The sequence below is a fragment of the Phymastichus coffea genome, unplaced genomic scaffold (genome assembly GCF_024137745.1).
Source record: "Phymastichus coffea isolate CEN01 unplaced genomic scaffold, Cenicafe_Pcof_1.1 PCOF00174, whole genome shotgun sequence".
Taxonomy (NCBI): Eukaryota; Metazoa; Arthropoda; class Insecta; order Hymenoptera; family Eulophidae; genus Phymastichus; species Phymastichus coffea.
Genome location: NW_026706985.1, coordinates 153,180 through 175,939, shown reverse-complemented (window position 1 = coordinate 175,939; position 22,760 = coordinate 153,180). Strand labels below are relative to the sequence as shown.

The 22,760-nt window shown below is 42.5% G+C and overlaps 2 protein-coding genes across 3 annotated transcripts in view; one reads left to right on the top strand and one right to left on the bottom strand.

Moving 5' to 3' along the window:
* LOC131673369 (dipeptidase 1-like) overlaps positions 1-1,615 on the bottom strand; it is a 37,051-nt gene extending 35,436 nt beyond the window's left edge. The window contains exon 1 of the mRNA XM_058951299.1: positions 1,346-1,615. Coding sequence (XP_058807282.1) covers positions 1,346-1,456 — 111 coding nt within the window. The 5' untranslated portion in view covers positions 1,457-1,615. The remainder of the gene's footprint in view (positions 1-1,345) is intronic.
* A 12,201-nt stretch (positions 1,616-13,816) lies between these two features.
* LOC131673367 (uncharacterized) lies at positions 13,817-22,174 on the top strand. Of its 2 annotated transcripts, none has more exons than XM_058951296.1 (13): positions 13,817-14,008; positions 16,720-16,910; positions 17,412-17,608; positions 17,673-17,814; positions 17,902-18,187; positions 18,294-18,446; positions 18,512-18,800; positions 18,860-19,105; positions 19,168-19,381; positions 19,439-19,626; positions 20,375-20,652; positions 21,717-21,899; positions 22,001-22,174. In XM_058951296.1, exons 2-13 carry the CDS (start codon positions 16,780-16,782, stop codon positions 22,157-22,159), a joined length of 2,466 nt encoding a protein of 821 aa, XP_058807279.1. In that variant the 5' UTR covers positions 13,817-14,008; positions 16,720-16,779; the 3' UTR covers positions 22,160-22,174. The 2 variants fall into 2 exon arrangements, with proteins under 2 accessions (XP_058807279.1, XP_058807278.1); XM_058951295.1 differs by having other exon boundaries at positions 20,363-20,652.
* The last annotated feature ends 586 nt before the right edge of the window (positions 22,175-22,760 follow it).

Sequence of the window (22,760 nt, the reverse complement as noted above, 5' to 3'; positions counted from 1 at the left end):
GAATCGCCTGATTCGTTACGTTTGATTTTGTGGTTCGATTAAGCACAAATTAACACTGCGTAACTGACGCTGATTATTCAAGATTAGGGGATAAGAACAAATTATAATTGCACTGACGTTGAAATAAATATACTGAGCGCTTTGTAACGTGAAAAGCGAATGAAAACAATTTTTTACACGAGTACACGAGTCTCGCAGAAATAATGAAAATTCGAGATCAAAACTCAAATCAATCAATGTAAGTAACGTGATGTGTGTTGTTTCAAACGCAAATACCCAGCCATTAGCACGTTAATTTATCTCCATCTCGGAACCTGCGGTTGAGTACATCAGAGAGAGGAAGAGAGAGAGAGAGAGAGAGAGTGAGAGAGAGTAGATGTCAAATACGTTAGACCAGCGAAAACCGTTGACTCGCGTCGATTACAGAGCGATCAAGTGTGCGGTTACATAATGATTAAGCCGAAACTTGTCACTTGTTCAAACCCCCTTAATCAATACTGTAATCTTAATACCCCATTACTTTCTAATTGGACGCCTGCACACATCCTTTCCGCTAATTACCTGTTCTTTACGTCGAAAGATTAGACAAATTGATGCACTTTCTCGGGAGTGACATTCTGAATATCGAAGTCATAGAAGATGACTCCTTTGCTGCAAGTGCGAGTTTCTCTTTTAACGGCTATCGAGTAAAATACATTAGAAAATAGCTATAGACGATTCGACTGATAATTAACAACTACTACGAACTTTACGTCAGGCGCAGGCGAGCTGTTTGAACTTATCGTTTGCTCGAGCGTTGGTGCGAGTAGTCCGACTCGACTTTCGGTCAGGCCTCACTCTTGTTCTTCCCGTAAAACCTTGATTCAGTTAACAAGTAATCATAACTTTCCAAAACAATGTTTCTTTTTTCATTCTTTTCTTTCATCCAGTCTTTTAGCTAACTTTTTTAATAAATATCTTGGGGAAGAAAAGTTTACGATACGGAATCAACGTTTATGTACAAAGTGGTGATTATGATGTATTTTTACAGGTCAGCGTTCAGATATTGTTTTCGTGTGAGCCGCATAGTTCTTGAACTTATATCCAACGATCAAAACAATCGTTCGCTGTTTCACAATCGTAACTTTGAAGCACAATGAACTATGGCACACTTAACAAAGTTTGTCTCACAAAATGAATAGCACTTTTTCCTTATTGTGCGAACCGTGATTAAAAGCTATATATTAAGCGATGGCAATAAACTTTGTTCGTAAAAGCTTTATTCCCTTCATGCCGAAAAAACCGTCTCCACCCACAACGATCGTTAGGTATTCAATTGTGACCAAGCTATGTAAACAAATCGTACCTCTAGTGCGACAAGTTGTTCAGCTTGTAGCGTACTGACACGTCGGGGTGGCGGTGGCGGTTGAAGCCGGTAACCCATACCATCGCCGGTCACCCCGTAGAGTTCTAACATTATTCTATTAGAAAACAAAAAAAAAAAGAAAATCCATGCACGTCACGTGATGCACATTTCCATCAGATTTTCTTGACGAATCTACCAGCTGAATCCTCTACTCGTCGTTTCCCTCCCATGCACACGCGCGCGAACGAAAGATAGCGTGCCGCGCGCGACTTCGTTCCGTGACTGACTGACGATCCGAGCGTACACCAACTGAGACTAAAGAGAGCGAGGAGGCGCCTGCGCGCCGCGTGAGGAAACATAAGTGGAGTGTCCTGCGCGACAACAGCCACTCCGAGAAAAGAGAGCGACGAGTGGGGCTGTTTATGGTTTTGTTGGGATCACTGTTTTACGGGGAAGCTAAAGCTTTTTTCCGTGGGGGAGGGGAGCTCCTCGTTTACCCGTAATTATTTCTATGAGAATAAGCAAAATTCAGAGTAAGCAGACTTTCGCAATAAGAAGGGATTTTGCTTTATATTACTCGATTCATTTTTATTTACATGCGTATGGTGTTAAAGTAATGCTTTCTTCGATCATTAATTTGTTTCGCACGCTTGAGGTATGGTTATCATTTTTCAAGTATTTTGTCTATTTATTTATTTATTTTTGATCTGTCTTGGTAGCGTGATATATTGGAATATTTTTCTCATGATTAATTAAGTTACGGATGGGCTGTCAGACTAAAACGAAGTGTCAGGCTGAGAGAGAAAATATAATTTTAATTTCTGGCGAGGCATCGCATATAAATAAACGGATTGCCTGCTATTTGACTGTATTTTTCTATCTGAATAATAGATCGCTAATTAAATATTAACATAAATCCCGCGCGGAAATGAAATGTACTGATGAAAGCATAATACGAGGGGCGTGGGAAAAAAGCATCCTGCAAGAGAACAGGCACAAATAGAAGAGAGAGAGGGCAAAGTTGGCAGCAGGGAGAAGCCAAGCATAAAAATCTAAAAGTAAAAACACGCGCGCGGAGGGTAGGAAACGTGCTTGGCTGAAGTGCGAATATAAGAAGGCGCGTAATAAGCACATCGAAGCGATAATAGCGTGCGAGGGAGGGAGAGAGAGGGAGAGAGTGGATGGGCAACGACGTTATTTCGAATGTGCGGGCGAAAGGAAAAAAAGCGACGGCTGAAAAGGGATGTTTTTGTTGGCGTTCGTTTTGGCCGCAACCCGAGCGGAATAGCTTGGACCAACGGTGGACGGTTGAATTTCTTTCTCCCCCTTTTTTCTCTCTCCCTCTCTCTCTCTCTCTTTCGGTGCCTTTTTGGTTTTTCATCGTGCAAAGGACAAGGTTTCGGACTGCCTGCTTCTTTTTTTTTGTTTTTTGGCAAAACGAGTGCTGAATCCCAATGAAATCTTTGTCGGGCGAGCGAGATTTTTGTGTGAATTGATTGGTTGCTACATTCGAATGAGCAATTAAATTTTGCAAAGAGCTTTGCGAGTATTTATCATCGGCAAGCATCAACTGTTCAACGTCGTCAGCAACGTACAACCAAAGAAACATTGAAAAACAATCTAACGAATGACGATTTTCTTTTCAGTGCGGTGTGAATCACCAGTACAAGCGATGGGTGCAGCAACAAAAGAAACGGTAATTTGCAGTTGAAATACACGACCAGTCGTATCCCCGCCGTAACCGTCAATTTTGTAAATCAATACTCGCTGATTGAAAGCTCGATGTAATTTCACCTCTCATTGCAAAATGATTCCCCGTTAACGCGCGCAATAACGAAAGCAGTCAACGACATAATTCCCTGTGTAGAATCGCGTATCGCCCCGGCGAAATTTCTACGATCTCGAGCCTTTTTTCAGCCGCTAGCCCGCGGTGCCTCTCTCCTAACTAATTCGCTGCTCGACCGTAGCATAAAGTTTTCTGAAATTGAAAATTTAGTATCCGACCTCTGGTATTACCCTGAGCCTCAGCCGCGCACCACTCAGTGTATTACTTTCGAAAGGATGCACGCTTCACGCCGCCGGACCTCTAGCACGAGTGCCGGCGGTGAGAGAGGCGAGCTCGCTATCCGAATACTTGATTATTCAAGAATAGATGCCTGCCTTTAAGCCCGATTTATCATTCCACACGATTTATCGCTCAATAGCACACAAAGGATCGAGCCAATCTTTAATACGAGCACTAGTAGCACGGGAACTCTTATTATTTCCGCCGCCTGACAGTGAAAAGAAGAGTCCTCGGGTCTTTGTCATACACCTCGCTAATATTACAACTGTCTTGACAGTAGATAATGTCAAGAGACGGATTGATCAAACGCGAATGTCCTCGTCCTCGACGGCTAATGGCTTCTTCTTCGTTCGCAAAGCAAAAAAAAAATTGTCAAGCATCCGGAGAAGAGGCGTACGTAATTAAGCCTGCGAGCGGAGTTTAGCCACGCCACTTACCTCGACGTCGTAGCAGCACATAATACGCAGCTCGTTATAACATTAGCATGACAATTTCATGCGCTTCGTTGGAAATGTACATCTCACACATGCGCGCATTAGACGCGTCGCGTCTCTCCAGCGTGTACTTACGCGCACACAATATAACTGTTAATTAAGCGCGCGCCCTCGACTATACTTTTGCAAATTAATTCAGTTACGCGCGCGTTGATGGATCATGCATTGAGGTTGATATGAACGTACATCGTTCGTGGATAAACTTCCGGAGATCTCCGGACGTCATGCACCGAACGAGCCTTTTAATAAAAACGCCAAATATCCTGCGACAACTAGAATGTCTTGCGAACATATCCACATTTAGTTTTCCTCAATAAAATATTTTATTTTTTTTTTTGTTCAATGATCTCAACAATTAGAGGATCACACGCGGTGGAGAGAGGAGCGAGGAAAGGAGAGAAGGGGGTTAAGGGAATAGGGACAGGCAAGAATAGGGAAGAGCAGCGAGGAGAGATGAAAGAGGGATGACGAAGAGTGATGAAGGGTGGCGAGAGAGAGGAAAGAGGATCGTGGGGAGAAGGGAGTGGAAAGAAGACCGAATGCAGAAGGCATGCAATAGAAGACAGTAGAGAATAGAGAGACCCGAAGAAAGAAAGCCAAAAGTTGGTTACAGAGAGGTAAAGAGACGGATAGAGAGATTATAGTATATTTGAAGTGCTTGCGTTGAGCAATTTCGTGTACGTATGATTTTTTCGAATTAAAATAATTCAAAGATTAAGGTGATATGTTTTTGTTGATCAAAATAATTTCTATTTACAGGGAATGTTGTCACAATTACATAGGCCGACATTCAAAAAATCCAGAAACGCAATAGTATATTTCCGAAGGTATTCCATGCGCTTAATCCTAATCTGGCTTCAGAATTGATCCATCACCGAAGGTTCTCGAGATATCCTAACTTGAAAGTGCAAAAATTATGAGTTTTTGCTATGATCGAGGTTACGTAACACTGTGAATAAATTTTTTTTTCTAAAACCCAATAAAACCATCATAAACCAGCACTTTTGCCCTTTACACCAACTTTTTTAAATTAGAACTAGTTTTTTATCTTGATATCATTGAACAATATTAAGTATTTTAGCAGTTTTGTAATTACATAAAAATCACAGGTTATAGGGGTTCAGGGATCTGAAGTTATTTGGTCTTAGGTTACAGGAGTCGAGTGGTAAGACAATTGAGCTTCAAGGGTCTAGGGTTATATCGTCACAGGTTACAAGGATGGAGGGTTGGGTTAAGGCAATTGGGGTTCAAGGGTCTGGAGTATACTAGACACACGTATTTGGCGATTAAGCTGTTTTAATGTTGTTGCGAAACTGCTAAAGTACTTAACTTTAATCGATGATATCTCGATGAAAAAAAAAGATAATTCTAATCCGAAACATTTTAATGGAAAAGAGTACTGCATTGTCATGTATCTACTTGTTTAAAAAAATAAAAATATATTCACTGTGTTACATAACTTCGAATGTAGCAAAATATAGTGATTTTCGCACTTTCAGTTTAGGATATCTAGAAAATCTTAGGTGATAGATCAATTTGGAAGCCACATTCGGATTCAGCGCTCCGAAAACGTACGAAAATATACTATCGCATTTCAGAGTTTTTCTGCATTTAAAAATTTTGACGGCTTGTGTTATCATTAGATATAGCTATAATATCAATAAAAATACGAAAATTAAAAATCTGACTGTCATTTAGCATAATTAAATAATTAAATGTACTTTGTATAAGAATATAGAATGAGATTGAACAAATAATTTATTAAAAACAAATAATCTTGATATGATATGGCATGCATAGTTAAGCTAGCGATTTTATTTGAAAAAATTTACTTTTACGAAAACAAAAACGATTACTTTTCAAAATTGATAATAGAAAAAACATAAAAAATGTTATAATTTATTACTTTCAATTAAATTTATATAATTTATAAAAAATGTTAGTTAAGACTCATATAAATTTATGAGGCGAAAAAAACCAAAGTGTAATAAAAGACTCTTCTTATATAATCTATGCATTGTAGTATTGTAGCATTTGTATCTAATTATATAGATTTTTTCAAATAATTTTCTGACCATTCTAAATCATAAAACATAATATAAACTTTAATAGAAGAATGAAGTTTCGAAATAGCATGTACTTGTACATATTTACTTTTAAGTATACGAAATTAGCAAAAAGAGTGTCGAAAGGGCTTTTAAGCGTATAATCGCCCGTCAAACTTGTATAAATGCACCGAACCACCTGCAGAAAATTTTGTTGTACTTCGGTCCCAATATCTGTCTTGACATACCTCTGTGCATCTCAACTAGGCACCGAAATAATAAAGCGACTCAATTGATTTCCTGGGAATCTATTGGATCAAGTAACCTATTTAAAGCTTCTGCTTTTCTTTAAAAAACCCTAGTGTCTCAACTCTTGAGGACTAAATCCCTTTTGAGCTAAACGTGGACCTAAGGCTACCATCCATTATTTTAGATCTAAATGCTGACTTTGTTATGTCTCAAGAGTGTTAGACTCTTACATCCCTGACAATGTTGGCGATAACTTTTGAGTCACATTTAAAACCATGTAAAAATTAGTCTATCTCTTTAATTTGAAATTCCTCTCATTTATTACATTATACATATTTCTATATCTGCTTATGAAAATAATTTCTTTTTCATTGGATTCAAGAAATGTCTTTGTTTTCTCACGAAGCTAGCGCGTTTATATCCCTCGTAATACGATAATAACTATTGCTCATGTCTTTTGAAATAATAGTTTAGACTTACTAAGATGTTAAGAACTAATGACAATATTTCTTCGTAAATTAAAATTTATTACACCGGGGGGAGAGAGGACGAAGAACGAAGGACGAAGGACGAAGGGCTAAGGACGGCGGGCCAAGGACGGAAGACGAGAAAAGAGAGAAGACCGAAGAGTGATGTGTGAATCAGGCCGACGGGAAGCAGAAGACGGGAGAGGAAGCACGGGAAGGGGCGCGGAGAGGGGATAGGGGAGCAAGGAGAGGGAGACAAATAAGAATATCGATTTTCGAGCAGGAACCTCGAAGCTACATGAAGTCCTTTGTAGCATGGAAATTGTTGGTTAACTGCCGGTGCGGGTCGAGGAATTCGAAGTATATGGATACTGATGAGTTGCCTAATTACGATCGGGATGTGCACGCCAGCAAGGCAACTTCTTTTTCTTCCTACTCAAGTAATAGCAGCTCCTTGATTGAGGATCCTGCAGGTTCGTTTGATGCGAGCTGCAAATACTTGGCGCTAGTTCAACCGAGGCATTAAACATTGAAACTAGCGCGCGGCGGTTTACGCTTATGAGCTTCGCGTGGTTTTGATTCTAATTCAAAGTGAAGCCTTGTGAAAGGCGCACGTGGATAATTTATTTTATTGAGCGGTTTGGCTGATGTCGCAGTAGCGAAAGCGTTGAATTATTATTATTACTTATTAAAGTGTCTTGTAATATAGTCGATGAAAGATGCAACGGTATTGTTGTTTCAGCGAAGATATAGGAAAATCGTTTGTTTGTTGCTTGTATTAATTAAGAAGCAAACTCCAATGAATAATGAAAAGTTTTAATAATAATGTGAAAAATTTGAATTATAGATCGGAAGTCCTGTGGGTTTTAGAAGGATGCCATTAAAACTAGGAGGAACTTTAAAAGTTGATATTGGAAAGTTGCAGAGGCATAAGTACATTCTAACAAAGTTGACTTTCATTCAAGCTAAACGAGACTAAGTTATCAGCATGGTTTCTTAATAACGCGCGCGAAACGAAGTGATGCGAAGAACGCACGACCATCGGTCAGAGTTAACGTGAATAATAAAACAATGGCTGCGCCACGAGAGCGTGAAAGGTCTATTACCGTAAAGTGCGCGATAAATCTAACGGGAAGTGTTTGTGCGGCTTTTTATGTAGCTTTGCCGTGGCTCCGAATCGATACGTGTGCGCTAGAATCCGATGAATTGTCGGGCGATCTTTCTTAACGACATTCCAACAGCTCCGCGCGCACAGGAAAGAGAGGATAATAGAAACATACGGGACACGTCTCGCGAAGATAGTTTTGTACGCCGCTGCGAGTTTCAATAAAATATGCAGGAAAATGCAACCAGTCGCCTTCGTCAGAGGGATTTCCCCATTCGAGAGAGCAACTCGTGCGTTGATTTCATGAATATAGCTTTGAAAATATCAAAATATTATCCTTAACGCGGATTTAACAATGATAAACCGATCGAGTGTAACTCTAGACGCCGAAAAACAATGTCTAAACCGAACCCGTTCCTCCCGCTTCAAAAACACTTCAGCTATGTATTTCAGACAACAAACCCAGCGTACAACGCAGTGCACTCAACGCAACCACCGCAGACAAATAACTCTCTCTGACTCTCGCGGCGCTTGATTGCAAAACGATTTGCGCGCGCGCAGCTTGCTAGGCGGATTTTAACATTCTCCCGGAACATAAGCCCGCGCGGAAGTGAACGTTGTGTTGGGTGGTGGTTCGCTTTTATATTGCGCTACTATCTCCTCTCTCTCTCTCTCTCTCTCTCTCTCTCTCTCTCTCTGTGCGCGACTTTTCGCGCCGTATGCTATTGTCGAGCGGCTTTTTCGCGGTAAGAGGTTTTCGCGGTGGCGACGGCGCTTCAGATTTGCGGACTGCTGGCAAGCCCGAGAATTATTTGCTTTGTTTTTTCTTTTTCGACAGGTGCACGAGTGCGGGTAATTACTTTTTCTGAGTTTACCTTCATACGCAAAAGCTTTGTATCTTTTTGTTTCCTTCCTCCTGGTCGATGCTTTTTTTCCCTGGAACGTAAATGTCCCTGTATAATGTTCGTCGCGCGTAGTGTAGTTGTTTTTGGGATATCTTGGTAACAAAATTCGGATTGTTTTGCAACAACGCTGGCGTGCAATTAAAAAAGTTCGAGCGATTATGTTATGAAACCTTTTTCGTGCACAGCAATACATGTTTTTTGGAAGGTATAATTGCTAGAAGAAAAAATTTGTGAAGCACAGCAAAGCTAATTGCCGAAGAGCGGCCAAGTGAACGATACTTAATGACTTAGCAGAATTGCACGATTGTAAGGTGACAAGATAAAATTAGATACAACTGCACGAATTTCTAGAACTCACCTTAAAAACGCCCAAAGAACAAATCCCTGCGTGGCTCTAACCCAAATTACATCTCACTTAGCAAACCAGGGTACACGGTCTTTAAAGTCAATTTAGGCTATTTCTCAAGGGCAAAGCGCTCGCGCACCAGAGCGAAAGAGCAGTTCCGTATCCTCTCGTTATACAAATCGTGGTTGGCGTATAAATCGCGTGCGTGCACAGCCCTCGAGGGAGAACGAGAGAGGGAGTATAGCATGCAGCTTCTAATCAAGCACCACAGCTGGGCCGCAAGGATTCCAACGAAAAAGCCAATGAGCGCATCGGACGCAGTCGCAGATCACTGTCGCAAGTAGAACTCGTCGCGACGCGCGGACCGCGAGTTCGCACTTTTCCGATCGTCCGCTCGCGATCTCGCGGTCGCTAATCACTGCAACTCAAAAATTTTATAATCCGCTAGCGAATTTCTAAACCGCATAAAAATTAACTTTGCGCATTTTCGTCGGCGAAAAAAACCCTTTGACTTACGACCTACTGCGTTTAGTTCCTCTTTTTACGTTCGTTTATACGTAACGGTCAAAGCGAAAAACTACTATGCCGGAGGAAATGTAAATATTCGTTGTTGTTATAATTAAATTTCTATCGAATATTTCATTGACAGGCGCATATGCGTCGAATGGATTGTTATATGGATGAGCAATCTTGTGTCGGCGAGGGCGCGAAAATTGCGCGTTGACTACATCAATTAACTTGGATCCGCGAAATTACGGTCATTATGCGATTATAGCTCCCCCTCCCTCCGACGCCGTACTCTTATTAAAGGAGAGTCCCCTGATTTATTTGATGACGAGATATTCATTAAAAAGAAGCGCTTCTACTCGCGGTTCATTTGTCGTTACTCCGCAACGATGTCTCGCAAAGTTTCGTAAAACATTGACGCTTTAATCGCGAGTTTATTGATGCCTGCAAACGCATCTACGCATATTGTCGAGCAGGGCAGTCGACGGTTGCGCAGTGCAGCTGTTTCGCAAATGCCACGCGTACGCTCGGAATATTACTCGGCTATGAAACTGAATAACAGCATCACGCGGCACTGACACATTAGGATTCTAAGAATTTCGAATTACCAAGAGACTACCATTGTGACGCGCGTTTAACTTTCGCCCGCGAGAGCTCGTTCGCTGCATCGCGATAAGCCACGTTGGGGGAAAAAAAATAGGAATGCGATGCCCGGGCAATATTTGAATTTAATCGTGGCTAACGAGAATTTACCAAGCCGCGCCTGCCCATCCTTCCCTCGTCATGCATAAATAGCACGTCATTTATAAAACGCCGGCGAGCCGTAAAAAATGTTTTCCCAACGCGCGCAACCTTTATAGCTCTTTAAATCGGGCTTATCAGATTATCGCGTTCCGGACCCCCGTCGTGCCTCAATAAAAGCCGCTTGCGGGATATAAATGCGGCAAAAATTAAGCCGCGGCCGCTTAACTTTCAATCAAAAAGCGAAAATAACGATTCGGCGAACGCGTTGATTCGCTTTGCGTTGCGGGTGATTCGATCTTATCCGCGATCTGCGGATTCTTCAACGACCGATCGCGCGAGTGAGCTTACAATGTCTCGGCTGATCGGTTATTTTACCGATGTTCTTTTTTTCTTTATTTTCGATAATATCTAGTTGAAGGAACTTAAATAACACGAAGAGCGTATTTTTGTCTTTCCGCTAGCGAAATTGATAACAATTTCGCATGGAAAATGTAATTTCGCGATCTTGCCGTAGTGGGTGCACGACAATTTTCTTAGTATAAAAATTCGTATTTTGATATGGTTCTTGTAAAAATATATCGAATGATTCTTCGCAATGCGGCAGCCAAAAGAGTTAGCGAATAGAAAAAGATCGACTGATAGATCGTAATCTTTTATTTATATTAGTAGTAAAAGTAATAACATTCGTTATACATATAACGTATTCCTATGAAGAATATCAAGTTTGATTAACTAACTTTGGTATAAAGCTGCATTTGTACATTATTAAAGAGAGGGAGAGAGAGATTAATTGATTGTATCTTTATTATCTGCTTTACAATAATACATATAGTGTGCAATTGCATTTTCTAATTTGGTTATGATATCATAGATTAAATCACCGAAATAAATAAATATAGAGATTTCCTCAGTCAAAAGTCTAAAGTCAACAATACTGTACAACACACAATAGCTTATAATTAATTTAGACTAGATTATTTAAAAATTGTTGAGGAACAACATCTGTGTAAAATACCCGCAAGACTACAAAGATCATACTTGAAACTAGAAATGCAGTCAAACGAGCATTTAATGACTTTTTGTTAAAATCAAAATAATCTAAATAGTAGCTCCAGTAGCACTCGTATAAGGCCTACGCGTCTAGCTCAAGAAAGTATGCACGCACTTTTCTCTTAAAGCAGTCCAGCGACGGCACATGTCTCAACGATGGAGGAAGAGAGTCCCAGAGATGGACACCCATAATCTTAAAGAACCTGCTGGCCATCTCCGTCCTCACCTCTGCAACCCTCGGCTCCGCCTGACCCACCCTACCCGGATACCTTGACTTATGCTCATTAAACAGTACAGCCAAATAGTTAGGCTCCTTCATTCGCTCATATTTGTACATGAGCAGGGACGCAAAATAATCCCTGGGCGCATCCGTGCGAAACCCACCTAGCTTTTTTCTATAGAGAGAAACTGACTCATCACGTCACAGAGAGAGAGAGAGAGAGAGTTTTCTAGGCAACGCGTGGCTTCGCCCTAGCTTTTCAAATTATCGTCGGCGCAGCCGTCGCAGTGATGACGGAGGATACGCCCGCGACCTGCCAGCGAGAGGCATTAGCAGGATTTGAGCGCGCGGACGTTGTATATCGAAGTAATTGTTCTTGACTTTGTCTTTCGCGCGCCTTCGGGGAAAGTGCGAGCAGAGCCGCGCGAGGCCTCGTTTGTTTGTCCTCTCTCTCTCTCTCTCTCTCTCTCTCTCTCTCTCTCTCTCTTTCTCTCTCTCTCTCTCTCTCCGCGATGCAATCGAACCTAAATCTCGTGGCCAAGACGTCGTGGTTGTGTTTGTGTTACCGACATCAGATTGGTGATTCTTACGCATAATAAACGATGTATCGGATCGAGAGAAGCCAGATATATTCTACCAATTTCCTTGCTCTATGCCAAGCAGTCAGTTGGATATTTCGCTGGTTGGGGCTGCGATCAGTCTTGGACCGTGGGATAAAAATAAATACGTCGGGCATAATTAATAAACAATTAGCCTCAGTCGTGTTTTCGCAACTAATAAAAAATCGCTTTCAGTCAGCTCCCGATGGAAACCGATAACAGAGAGCTTTGCAACCATTTATAAAAGATTTTGAAAAATACCAGAAAGCTTTATCAGTAGAGCAGGCCATGGGATTTCAGTACTGTCGCGTATATCTCATGGAAACTGCTTTATCAGCCGGTAAGAATGCTGTCGCTTCGCGTGGATCGGAATTTACGCTTAGAATGCGAACGAAACAGAGAACAATGCAAATTTATCATTTGAGCTTGCGACGAGCGATAATTTGTGAAATGCAAACTAAATAAGTTTCGTTCCAATAACATTTATATTTCAAATAAATCTGTACCATTTTTTCGTCTTAAATTTTGCGGAACGAAAAAAAAAAATTATCAACTTGAAATTGTAAAATCTGCGCGAATATTAATCGCCACGGGAAATTCGATCTTTTCACAAGCATTAATAATATTGTTTTCAAAGCATAGATAATCCCGAGTTATGTTTCCGCAAGATGATCTAGCACAAAAATAAACCGTACATCACGTCTCGTAGGGGCGGTCTATCCGACGAGCAGCGCAGATCGACTCTTCGCGGATCCCGGTGTCGCGCGCGTCGAGTCCCGTACAGCCGAGCAGCTTTCATCTCTCATTGTTCGAAGTTCTATATATACGAGCGCTGGCAGGTTGCCGACGAGCGTGCGTCTGTAGCATTGTGGTTGTAAGAGTGAATCGCACGTCTCGGCGAAATGCTTGTTTTGCTTTTCTGTTCGTAAAGATCGTGGGGGACTTCCCTCGGTACGCCCCATGATTGATTTCCTTTTATTTATAGCGCGCGGATTATTTTCGTTACAGGTGTGCGCCTCGCAACGGCGATTCCTTTGTTTCCGCGCAATTCACTCTTTATTAGGCCGTATCGCTTACATCTTGTATAACCGGAACCTTGTATAACTCCGTTTGCGTAATGGCAGTGGATATTTTTCTTCGTCTCCATGCGGTGCACTTGCGCGTTTCTATGAATTTTATTGATACAATGTAACGTATCGCTTCCAGTTTGAAAACGGCACCGACGATTTATGGCCACGTATGTTTCGTCGAATATTTTGATCGATGGCACCCGAACCCCGCAACGTCGGGGCACATTACGTCACGAGATTCGATCATTGATAGAACGTCGTAACGATGCCAGGAAACCAGAGGATGACAAAGTGCTCGCATGCATCTCAATTGCTGGCGCGTTGGTCACGAATGGCACAGGAGTATCTGGAAGCACCGGAAGCGATGGTTTTCCCGAGAAACCAGGAGGCGTCGCAACGGAGAAAAGTCACGAGAGCACCGCGGAAAGTATGGCAGAATGCAGGCGTCTCCTAGTCCCTGGCGCGGCGCGTCCCTCGCCGCCTTGCGGCTTCGCGCGGCACATCCGTAAATAGCCCGGAAGAGCGCTTGCGCGGCGGTGGCACCGAAAGAGCATAGTCGCCGTCTCCGCGGCCGCCTGGCGCGCAGTAGAGAATAGTCGCCCCGCCGCCGCAGCAGTGGCCGCGGCGCCGTCGCGCTCGATACCTCGCTCGCGCGCTGGCACGGGGCTGCGGCGCGGCGACAGTCGTCCCCTCCCCCCGGGTGAGAGTGCAAAGGGCGAAGGCGAGGGCGACGATGACGGGACGACGAGCGGACGAGCATCGCTGCCAGTCGCGATGACGGAAGGACAGCAGCCGAGGTATGCGACGCAGTCCACGCGCGAGCGCGACCCTGTTCGACTGGCATCGATCGCGTAACGTCAGCGATAAGCGCTTTCGCTGAATGATGCATGCGCGCACGCGAGCCTCCCTCCCTCCCTTCCGCGCCACGGCTGCTTTCCGGATCGCCGTGCGTAGAGTTCTCTGCTCGTGCCTCGGCGCCTGTGCGCGTGTCCGTATCGCAGTGCGTACACGTATAAATGGACGCGCGCGTTTCGCTCCTTTGCATCGCCCGGCGTGAGCGAAACCTCTCCCCGGGGCTGGCGGGGAGGGCACTTGCGAATCTCCTTTTCTCGTCCATGTGGTATTGTGATTTGGGCAGCCGATCGAAGCTTGTGTTTTAGAAATTTCACCGAGGCGTGGTCGTGCTCTTATCGTTTGACGCTTTCGGATTTCGGATTTTCGACATAATTTACATTTCATTTTATTTTATCACATTCATCATCTTAATTCTTATCTTTCTTTTACACGCTTTCAACAATAACGCAACGTATTTTTTCTCAATTAACTCATTCATTCCGATATTAATCTGAATATTAATCTGAAAAATGCTCATCAATTATTTACGTCGACTACAACTTTGTCCTTCCAGGACAGCATCAATATTTAAATACCGTCGAGAACAAACTCAACAGTCCAATCACAAAACTCGCGAGACGCAATTACTATTATCAAATTATCAAAGCCGCGACAGAAGTTTTGGAAAAAAAAGTTGAAGGTCTATCCCAGTAACATGCGCTTCTGAATAGAATAAAGTTTAAAGTGACTGTAGATTATAGCAGTTATACCGCGTACTTTTTCGCTCGCGCGTTGAATAAGAAAAGCCCCGCCGGCAAAAGTGCAAGGACGACGTCCGAAAGTCTTTGAGGTATTCATATAGACGTAGTATGATTTAGTCGTGTTTTTGCTATTCACTCTCGATTCAGAAACAGGCGAAATCGAGAAAAGCCAAGCTATTTGAGAAATACACGCTCGAAATTGACGTGACGGGAGGCTAAGCGAGGAAAGGAAAAAAAAGTCACGGGAGCGAGTTGCCAAGTGTCTCGGGGAGACGGCGCGAGTAATTAATCATCGCCCTGCTTTATCGCCAATCCCACGGGAGAGCTGCGAGTTACATAAAACGACGGAGACGTACGCGCGGGTGGCTCGCGCGAGATACGCGTATGCGCGCGCGCGCGAACGACGAGCGCCAAAAGCACTAGCCTAGTTTTAAAATAAGAAAGCGAGAAAGCGAGATGAGCCGCGGCGTCGATTTGCACGGGCGAGTCCTGCGATCGAGCAACGACGTTTGTCTTTTTCGAAAGAATCGCGTTATCGCTTCTCCCTGAATTTCAGCGCGTTTGCGCAACTTGTCGCCGTCGGCATCGTCGTTTGTCATCTTTGTTTCTTAAAAGCTCGAAAAAGCACGTCGAATTCGATGCTTATAATAGTTTTATCAAACAATGCGTACACCTCCAAAGATTCTATATTCGCGATCAAGAAAACCCGCGATTCTTTTTCATTTTAACTTCACAAGCAAAATATAAAAAATCCTTCAAATGTTTCTCGTAAATTCTTTATAAAATCGACTTCAAAACAGCATCAAAACAGACTAAAAACACGACAAACAACATACTTAAGAAAAAATAAATAAAAAAACAACTCTCGCTCTCACACACTTTCAAGTCATTAATTATTCTTCCTCGAAATTGCCCCCCCCCCCCCCGCCCCAGAAAACGACATCGGCAGCAATGCAATGCTTTCTGAGAAATTAAAATATCAAACTGAGAGCGAGAGAGAATACTATTCGTCGGAAAATACAATTCATTCTCGTCTTCAATCGAAGAAGTTGCACCAATAGGTATAATTAAGTTGGTTCAGTTAATCGTTAAGAAATAATCGCGGTATACGTATGTGTGTGTCAAGCAGGACGATCGATCGCCAAATTGCCGTCAGAGTCAGTGAACCGTGCAGAGGCGAATATACTTATCACGCAGGCGCATCGTCGTCGCCGTCGTCCGTTCGTTGCTCTGACGTCGGAGACTTAATTGCGTGCACGCGGGTTAACGGACTTCACTCTAGTGCTGCTGCGCTCGCTGTCTCGAAAGAGATTTTGCGATGAGAGAATTTCGTTCGGTTCGCGATTTGTATTTATAAGCTATAGGATCGATCGAATCGATCTATGGCACAAGAAAAGTAATATTTAAAAATGTAATGACAATTTGCATTTGGATCGGAGTTTCGAAAACAACATGCGAATATACTAGTCAAATCTGGATCACAACGTTTACAGGGATTACAGCGAAAGAAAAAGTTCCCGTTACTAGGCATAGTCCGTATCGGACGCGCAGATCGGGTGCGCTCGAATCGAATTCATAGGCGATGCTTTTACGTCAACAAGTCGAACTAAAAATAGTCCAATCGAATTTTCAACCTCGTACACGCTCGGTGTAAAACAAAACGAACAGAAAAAAAAAAAAAAAAGAAAAAAGAAAAAAAACGGCCGTTTTGAACAAACAAATCAAACTTTTGATCGCGCGGAAGAAATGTTTCTTGACTAAATCCACGGCGGTCGAATCGAAAGTCCGAAAAAATAGGAACTCGCGCACGTGTCGCCGTAGCCGAGCGCAAGAAGAAAAGACCGTATGCATAGTGCACGACTATCGACGTTCTACAATAGCCCGCTGCACACAGGTACATATGCTTTTCGCAGGCCTTGATTCGATCGACGAGCTCGCTGCCGTAGCTGCTGCATTTTGTTTCGCACGCGGCCATGGCACTGGTTATGTTGCCGTGCGACCTGCCTTGGTGGCCAGCTGTCGCCAAGCAACTGGATCGCGCCGCGCAGGCGAGAGCTTCCAATGAACTCGTCGACGCTATGCAACGATTGCACGACATGTGCAAGTGAGTATAGAAGTGGTCCTCTCGCTCGAGGATTACTCGGCGAATAAGCTGACGCGAGGATCGATGCGATTTACCGTGGGTGCTTTTGGCGCGCGCATGACTGCAAGAGCCATTAGCCGTGGAATTAGCGAGAGTGCAAGTAGAAAAGCAAACTCGCGATGTCGTCTGAACGCGTCGCCACGTACAGCTGCGGGCTTGAATCGAGTGAGTCCGGAGACGAGAACGAGTGTCAGCTCGGCAGGAAGAGGGAGAAGAGAAAAGTAGGATGCAACAGGCGCGCTTAATGTCTGGCCATTGCCGTCGTTTAGTAGCACGTAGTTGCATTATATACGAGAGAGCTATATTCGCCGGCTGATCTCAGACGATATTTTGGGAGCGAGACGGGGCCACATGGAGCGCACTCGACCTTCGCGCTCGTCGAGTTCGTCGCACTCGCGCGCGGCTAGCTTCCGGGTGAACGCGCGCCACTTCTTCGTGCAATCGTCTCTGAAATGTTCGCAGCATCAGCCTGGATCCGGAAGAGGACATTCAAGACAGCCACCTCTTCGACGGCCTAGCGAAGTATCTGAACGAGGATCTGACCACCGAGGAGCGCGAGCACGTGCTCGGTAAAACGATACCGAGGATAGTCGGCAGAGCGAAAGCACTGAAAACGCACAAACCACCGCAAGGCTTACACTTCAGTTTGCAGCAGCAAGGTAAAACGATTTCCATTCGAGACGCTTCACAGCTGAAAACTGATCGCGCTCGCACCTGACGCAGGTGACACGATTGAGCACAGTTACGCGTTCGTCGCATCGCTGATTGCCAACGCTTTCTTCTCGACCTATCCCAAGCGAACGCCAAAGACTCATCCTACTTTAAGAGACTTTAATTTTACGCACTTTTTCAAGCATCTCAATCTGTGAGTATCGGCTTTACCTTTAATTAATCGCTTTAATCAGATATCACTTTGAGCATTTTTTTCAAAATAACAATTGATAATTTTTAGAAAAAGCCAGAAAGCTAAGTTAGAAAGTATATTCCATTATTTCGACTATCTGGAGACTTGCGACTCGGCATTGGATGGCCATCTACTGATTTCAAGACAAGTGATGTTATCGCGACAATGGCTGACTATCGAGGACTGGCTGGAGAGTGATTTACCACTGTGCCCGCTACGAATCCGACACGAAGGCAGACTCGAGAGAACCGACAATGGCGTACAAGTGTGCTTTGCCAGTTCAAGTTTTGGCGACGGTGTACTCGAGGCACACGCCACCCAAGAGACTATTCAAGTAAGCAAGCACAGTCTGCTGCGTATTGAAATTGCCAAATCACAAATTAAGAGATTCGAGAACGTGACGACCGAACGACGGTGTAACGAGTGACTCGTTGGCACAGGTAGCGAGCCATCCCGAATTGTTAGCTGTGATGCTTTGCGTGGAATCGTTAGAGGACAACGAGGCGCTAATAGTCGAAGGCCTGAGACGAGTGTCGAAGATACTGGATCCTAAGCATCGCGCAACCTTCGAGGCTATAACGCAACCGACCACGGTAAGAGCTGCGACCGATCGCAAGCTCATACGCAACGATTACACCTTGAAAAATACATTCACCAGATAACTGCATGCTGCATCGATGCGGAAGACTACTCGCAGCTACCGTTAGCACAGTACGAGGAGGACAACGTGTTGCGCGAGCTCAACAAATCGTTGCTGGGTTTTCGACAGAGAAGGCCGCCGCAAAGTCCGACGATCGATGCAAGCCAAAGGCACGAGGCCGAAGGTGAAACTGGTCCTGGTACTCGGCGACTTTCGCCCATTGGCGAGAGTTTTAGCAGCCCGTCGCCGGAGATCGAGGAAGCTGCGAGGAAAGCTCGCTCGATTCATAACAGCGCCAGTAGTCAAGGTACACCTCTTTGCATTTTTCCAAGAGTCGATCGTTGTTCAATTTGGATTTGGACACAGCCTCGATGACACCATCGAACGAGACATGTCGTACAAGGGGCAACGGCTTGTCGTCAAGTCCGTGTCGGAATGTCGCCAAAGTCAGCGGAAATAGCGGCAGAAGTAGATTCATCGTTTTGGGTTCAAGCGGCGAAGCTCTACCCGTGACCCGCACGTCTATCGCACAAACTTCCCAGTACCACAGCTGCAGTAGTCAAAGTACGGATGACAGTTATCATAGCGCCAAGGATACCGTTGACGAGCCTGGTAAATCAAATCATTCTCCTTTTCAAGATGCATCATAACAGTCGATTGAATATCGTGTCTAGATAACGACGAGGAGGTACATAAGCAAACTAGACGTTACAGCGAGCAACTCGACACACCCGAGAGACGTGGCACGTTCGCGCAACGCCTGAAAGAAGCTTTAAAGCGTGAAAGCTCGGCGACAAGATCGTCTTCGTATACCGAGACGACGAGCGAGAGCAGTTATGCCGTTGACATATGTGTGTCGGGAAGTCACGTCGACGATCCAAATATCAAGTATGTCGCAATTGCTATGTGCGTATTAACGTAAATTGATTGTGATGTGACGCATAGGGTAAGAAGAGGTGGCTCAAGAGGATTTGTTCTACGTGACGAGACTGTTGATGAAGATTTTTTGAAAGAATCCCTCGAGGCTGAACAGAAGTGGCTCGGCAGATTTCGACAGAGTCAGCATCCTGGACTTCAGAGGAAGGATACTAGCACGAGTAGTCGTTATAGCTTTAGTACCGAGTATAGCTCTGGTTGGTATTACAGCTTACCTTTCATTACCGATATTTCTTAAACGCGAAGAAAACCATTTTTTCAACAAATTTTTCATAAACATTTCTTTTCAAAAATAAATTAGAAACTTCATATTAGTATGAATTGGAGATCGAGTCGACACAATCAAGCCTGACTAGCTTAATTGGTAAAACATGAAACTATGAGCCTCTGAACATAACAGTAAATAAAACGTGGTTTTTTTCTTCTTATTTAAATTTTACATAGTCTTTTAAATCATTCGAATCCCAATATACTATAATTTATATTCTAATTATAACACTGATTTATGTAAGATCGAAAGCTAAACAGCCATTCGGTCGTTGATTTTTTAAAATATTTTTAATATTTGTTTTTTGAAATATTCTTTGTTTTCACTATTATTTCAATAATTTTTAACGTCGCATTAAAGTTTTCTTCTGTAAATATCGGATCCAATTTTTTCAAAATAATATACTGTCTGACCATACGTAGATTGTATCTACTAGTTTTGTTATCGCATAACCTCCATTCGCCTCAATAATTTTCCATCTACTGCTACAATTCTACATTTTAATTAAACCCTTATTTATTCTATTTCATAATAAAAAAGAAAAAAATCAACCCATAATCACGATAAATTTCATATTTCAAAATAAATCAACAACCACTACCATCTATACGTCATCCCTGCACGTTTCATCACTGTCCGCCACAATTCTCGCACCAACCTGCCAGATTTCTGCTCAGAGTTGGAGGAAGTTTACGAGCAACTATCCAAATGGCTGGAAGAACCCGTCGACGGTGAACCACGCGAATTGGATGCTCGCGATCGCGCCGTGGTGACATTTGCTGGTTCTCTTCTCAAACGTGCTCTGAGTGAATCTTTCGCTGGAGTTCCTGTGCAAGAAGGCGAACCTCAACCTTTGTTCGATGCTACTGATGCTAATCAAAGGAGAAAACTCGCGCTCGCCGTAAGGAGTTTGAGTTTGGAGCTTGCGAGACAAAGAAGCAGAAGACATCCGTCGGTGAGGTTTTTAACAAATATGTTTCGTTGCGATTAAGATACATTTTTTTATCGAAATTAAACAATAAATTTTTTCTCATTTTATGGAAGCTTTTATTTAATGGTGGAATGAGAGACAGCGAAAGATAAAGAAAAAGCTTTCTACCGAAACTGAGAGTGATTCAAATATATTTCTGCGCTTTCTCATTGATCATTACCAATTCTTTGATTCTCTACGTACAGTAGACCTACATACACGATATCATCAAATCAGTCTATCAAAAAAAATCGATAGATTTACGCAAAACCACTACATGAGTCATTAATGTGAATAACTATAAGCTACTGTATTATAAAAAAGCGAAGCTAATATAGAAAAAGCGCTTCATGAATTTATTTCTTTTGGCAATTAACATATCGGTGAATAAAAGAAAAAAACAAAAATTAATGAACCAAAAAAAAGTAACAATCTTGAAACGCACGGCACACGTATAGATAAATGACGCTGGAACCAATGGAATAAATGACAACTCCGATGAAGAAACGTACGAAGATGCACCAATGGGAGATTCAGCGTTGTTTCAAAAAGCAAGAAACTCACAGAGACGTAAACTCATGGCTGTAACCTTTACTTCGGAGGTCTTCCAAACCTTGTGCGAGGAAGAAGCTACAATCATCATGCCAGCACCCCAAAGACCAGAGAGAAAAAAGAAAGCCAAGAAGGTGTTCAATTGTGACAAAAACTAACGACTGCGAAAAAATAATAAGATATTAACCAAAACGTGCTGTGTTTCTTGTGTTAGCTAAATGCTTATTAGTTGTTTTTTTATTCTTCGTGACTAATATATAATTATACCTTTGACGAATACTTGTACCTGTCTCTCGTTCTATCGATGGTTGATATACGCAAACCATTAAGACACTTAATGGTACTCTTACTTTTTTCACTTCGGTAAAATGGATCAAATTCACTATCGATCCAATTTATCCTGTATAAGATAACGATATTTTTCCAACGATAAGTCTCGCATTTTTTAACAAATGCTCGAAATGCGAATCGTAATGTTTTGTTTATTTGCTACGTAGGTTTCAAGAGACGATAGCCCACAAGAGGGTGGTCTACAACAGATAGCAACTGGCAACTGGGGTTGTGGTTCACGGCTCAAAGGTGACCCTCAGTTGAAACTTGTCATCCAGTGGTTAGCTGCATCGGTCGCCGGTGTGCCTCGACTAGTGTATTATACATTTGGACATTCTAAATTGTCAAAAGTAAAACGTTTTAATGCCCTTCGAAATGTTTCAATTTTTCAAATAATCGAATTATTGAATTTTCGAATGATTGAAATTTGAAATTCTTATTGACTTTTCAGTTAGATACGGTGAGCCGAGTATTAACAGATCGTCAATGGTCCGTCGGTGATTTGGCCTCGGCAACCCTAAGGTTTTCAACACAGTCAATCGAAGAACGTCGCGAGACACGCAACAGTCTTTTCGAAGAACTCATCGGCGTAGACAAACCAAGTCCTTAAATAACGAAAATTTGTTCGATTTATTTTCGAATGGTGCTAATATGACTTTTTTTTACTTTGAGCCCGATTCGCACGAGATGTGATAAAACGGACATATAGGGATACAAGGACGAAAGAAAAATACTAAACATTTTCTATATAGACGAATTTGAATTTTAATGCGGAGAAAAAGATTTTTAAGTATTTTGAAAATGAGAGTGAAGATTTTGAAAAAGTTTAATAATGTATCTCGTTCAAATAGAATAATGTATCGCTGGTGTTTCCGGACATATCGATAAGACATCTGCACAAATGATTTTAAGTCACAAATAACAAAATTAATTATTTAAAGTACAATAGACATTAAAAAATTATATCACATCTCTTTAAAGTTAGAGGTAATTAAGAAGTCAATCAAAATATTAAACGAATTTAACTTAGCTGGAAAAATAGATGACATTTTACTCAGAAGAAAAAAAAGAAAATATACACAGAATTCATGCAATAAATAAGATGGCACAACTACGTACACTATATATTTTGTACAGCTGTATTGAAATAAGATGTATAAATTAGAAAGTGATTAGATTTTTAGATGAGGATTTTTAGCAGTGAGTATTTT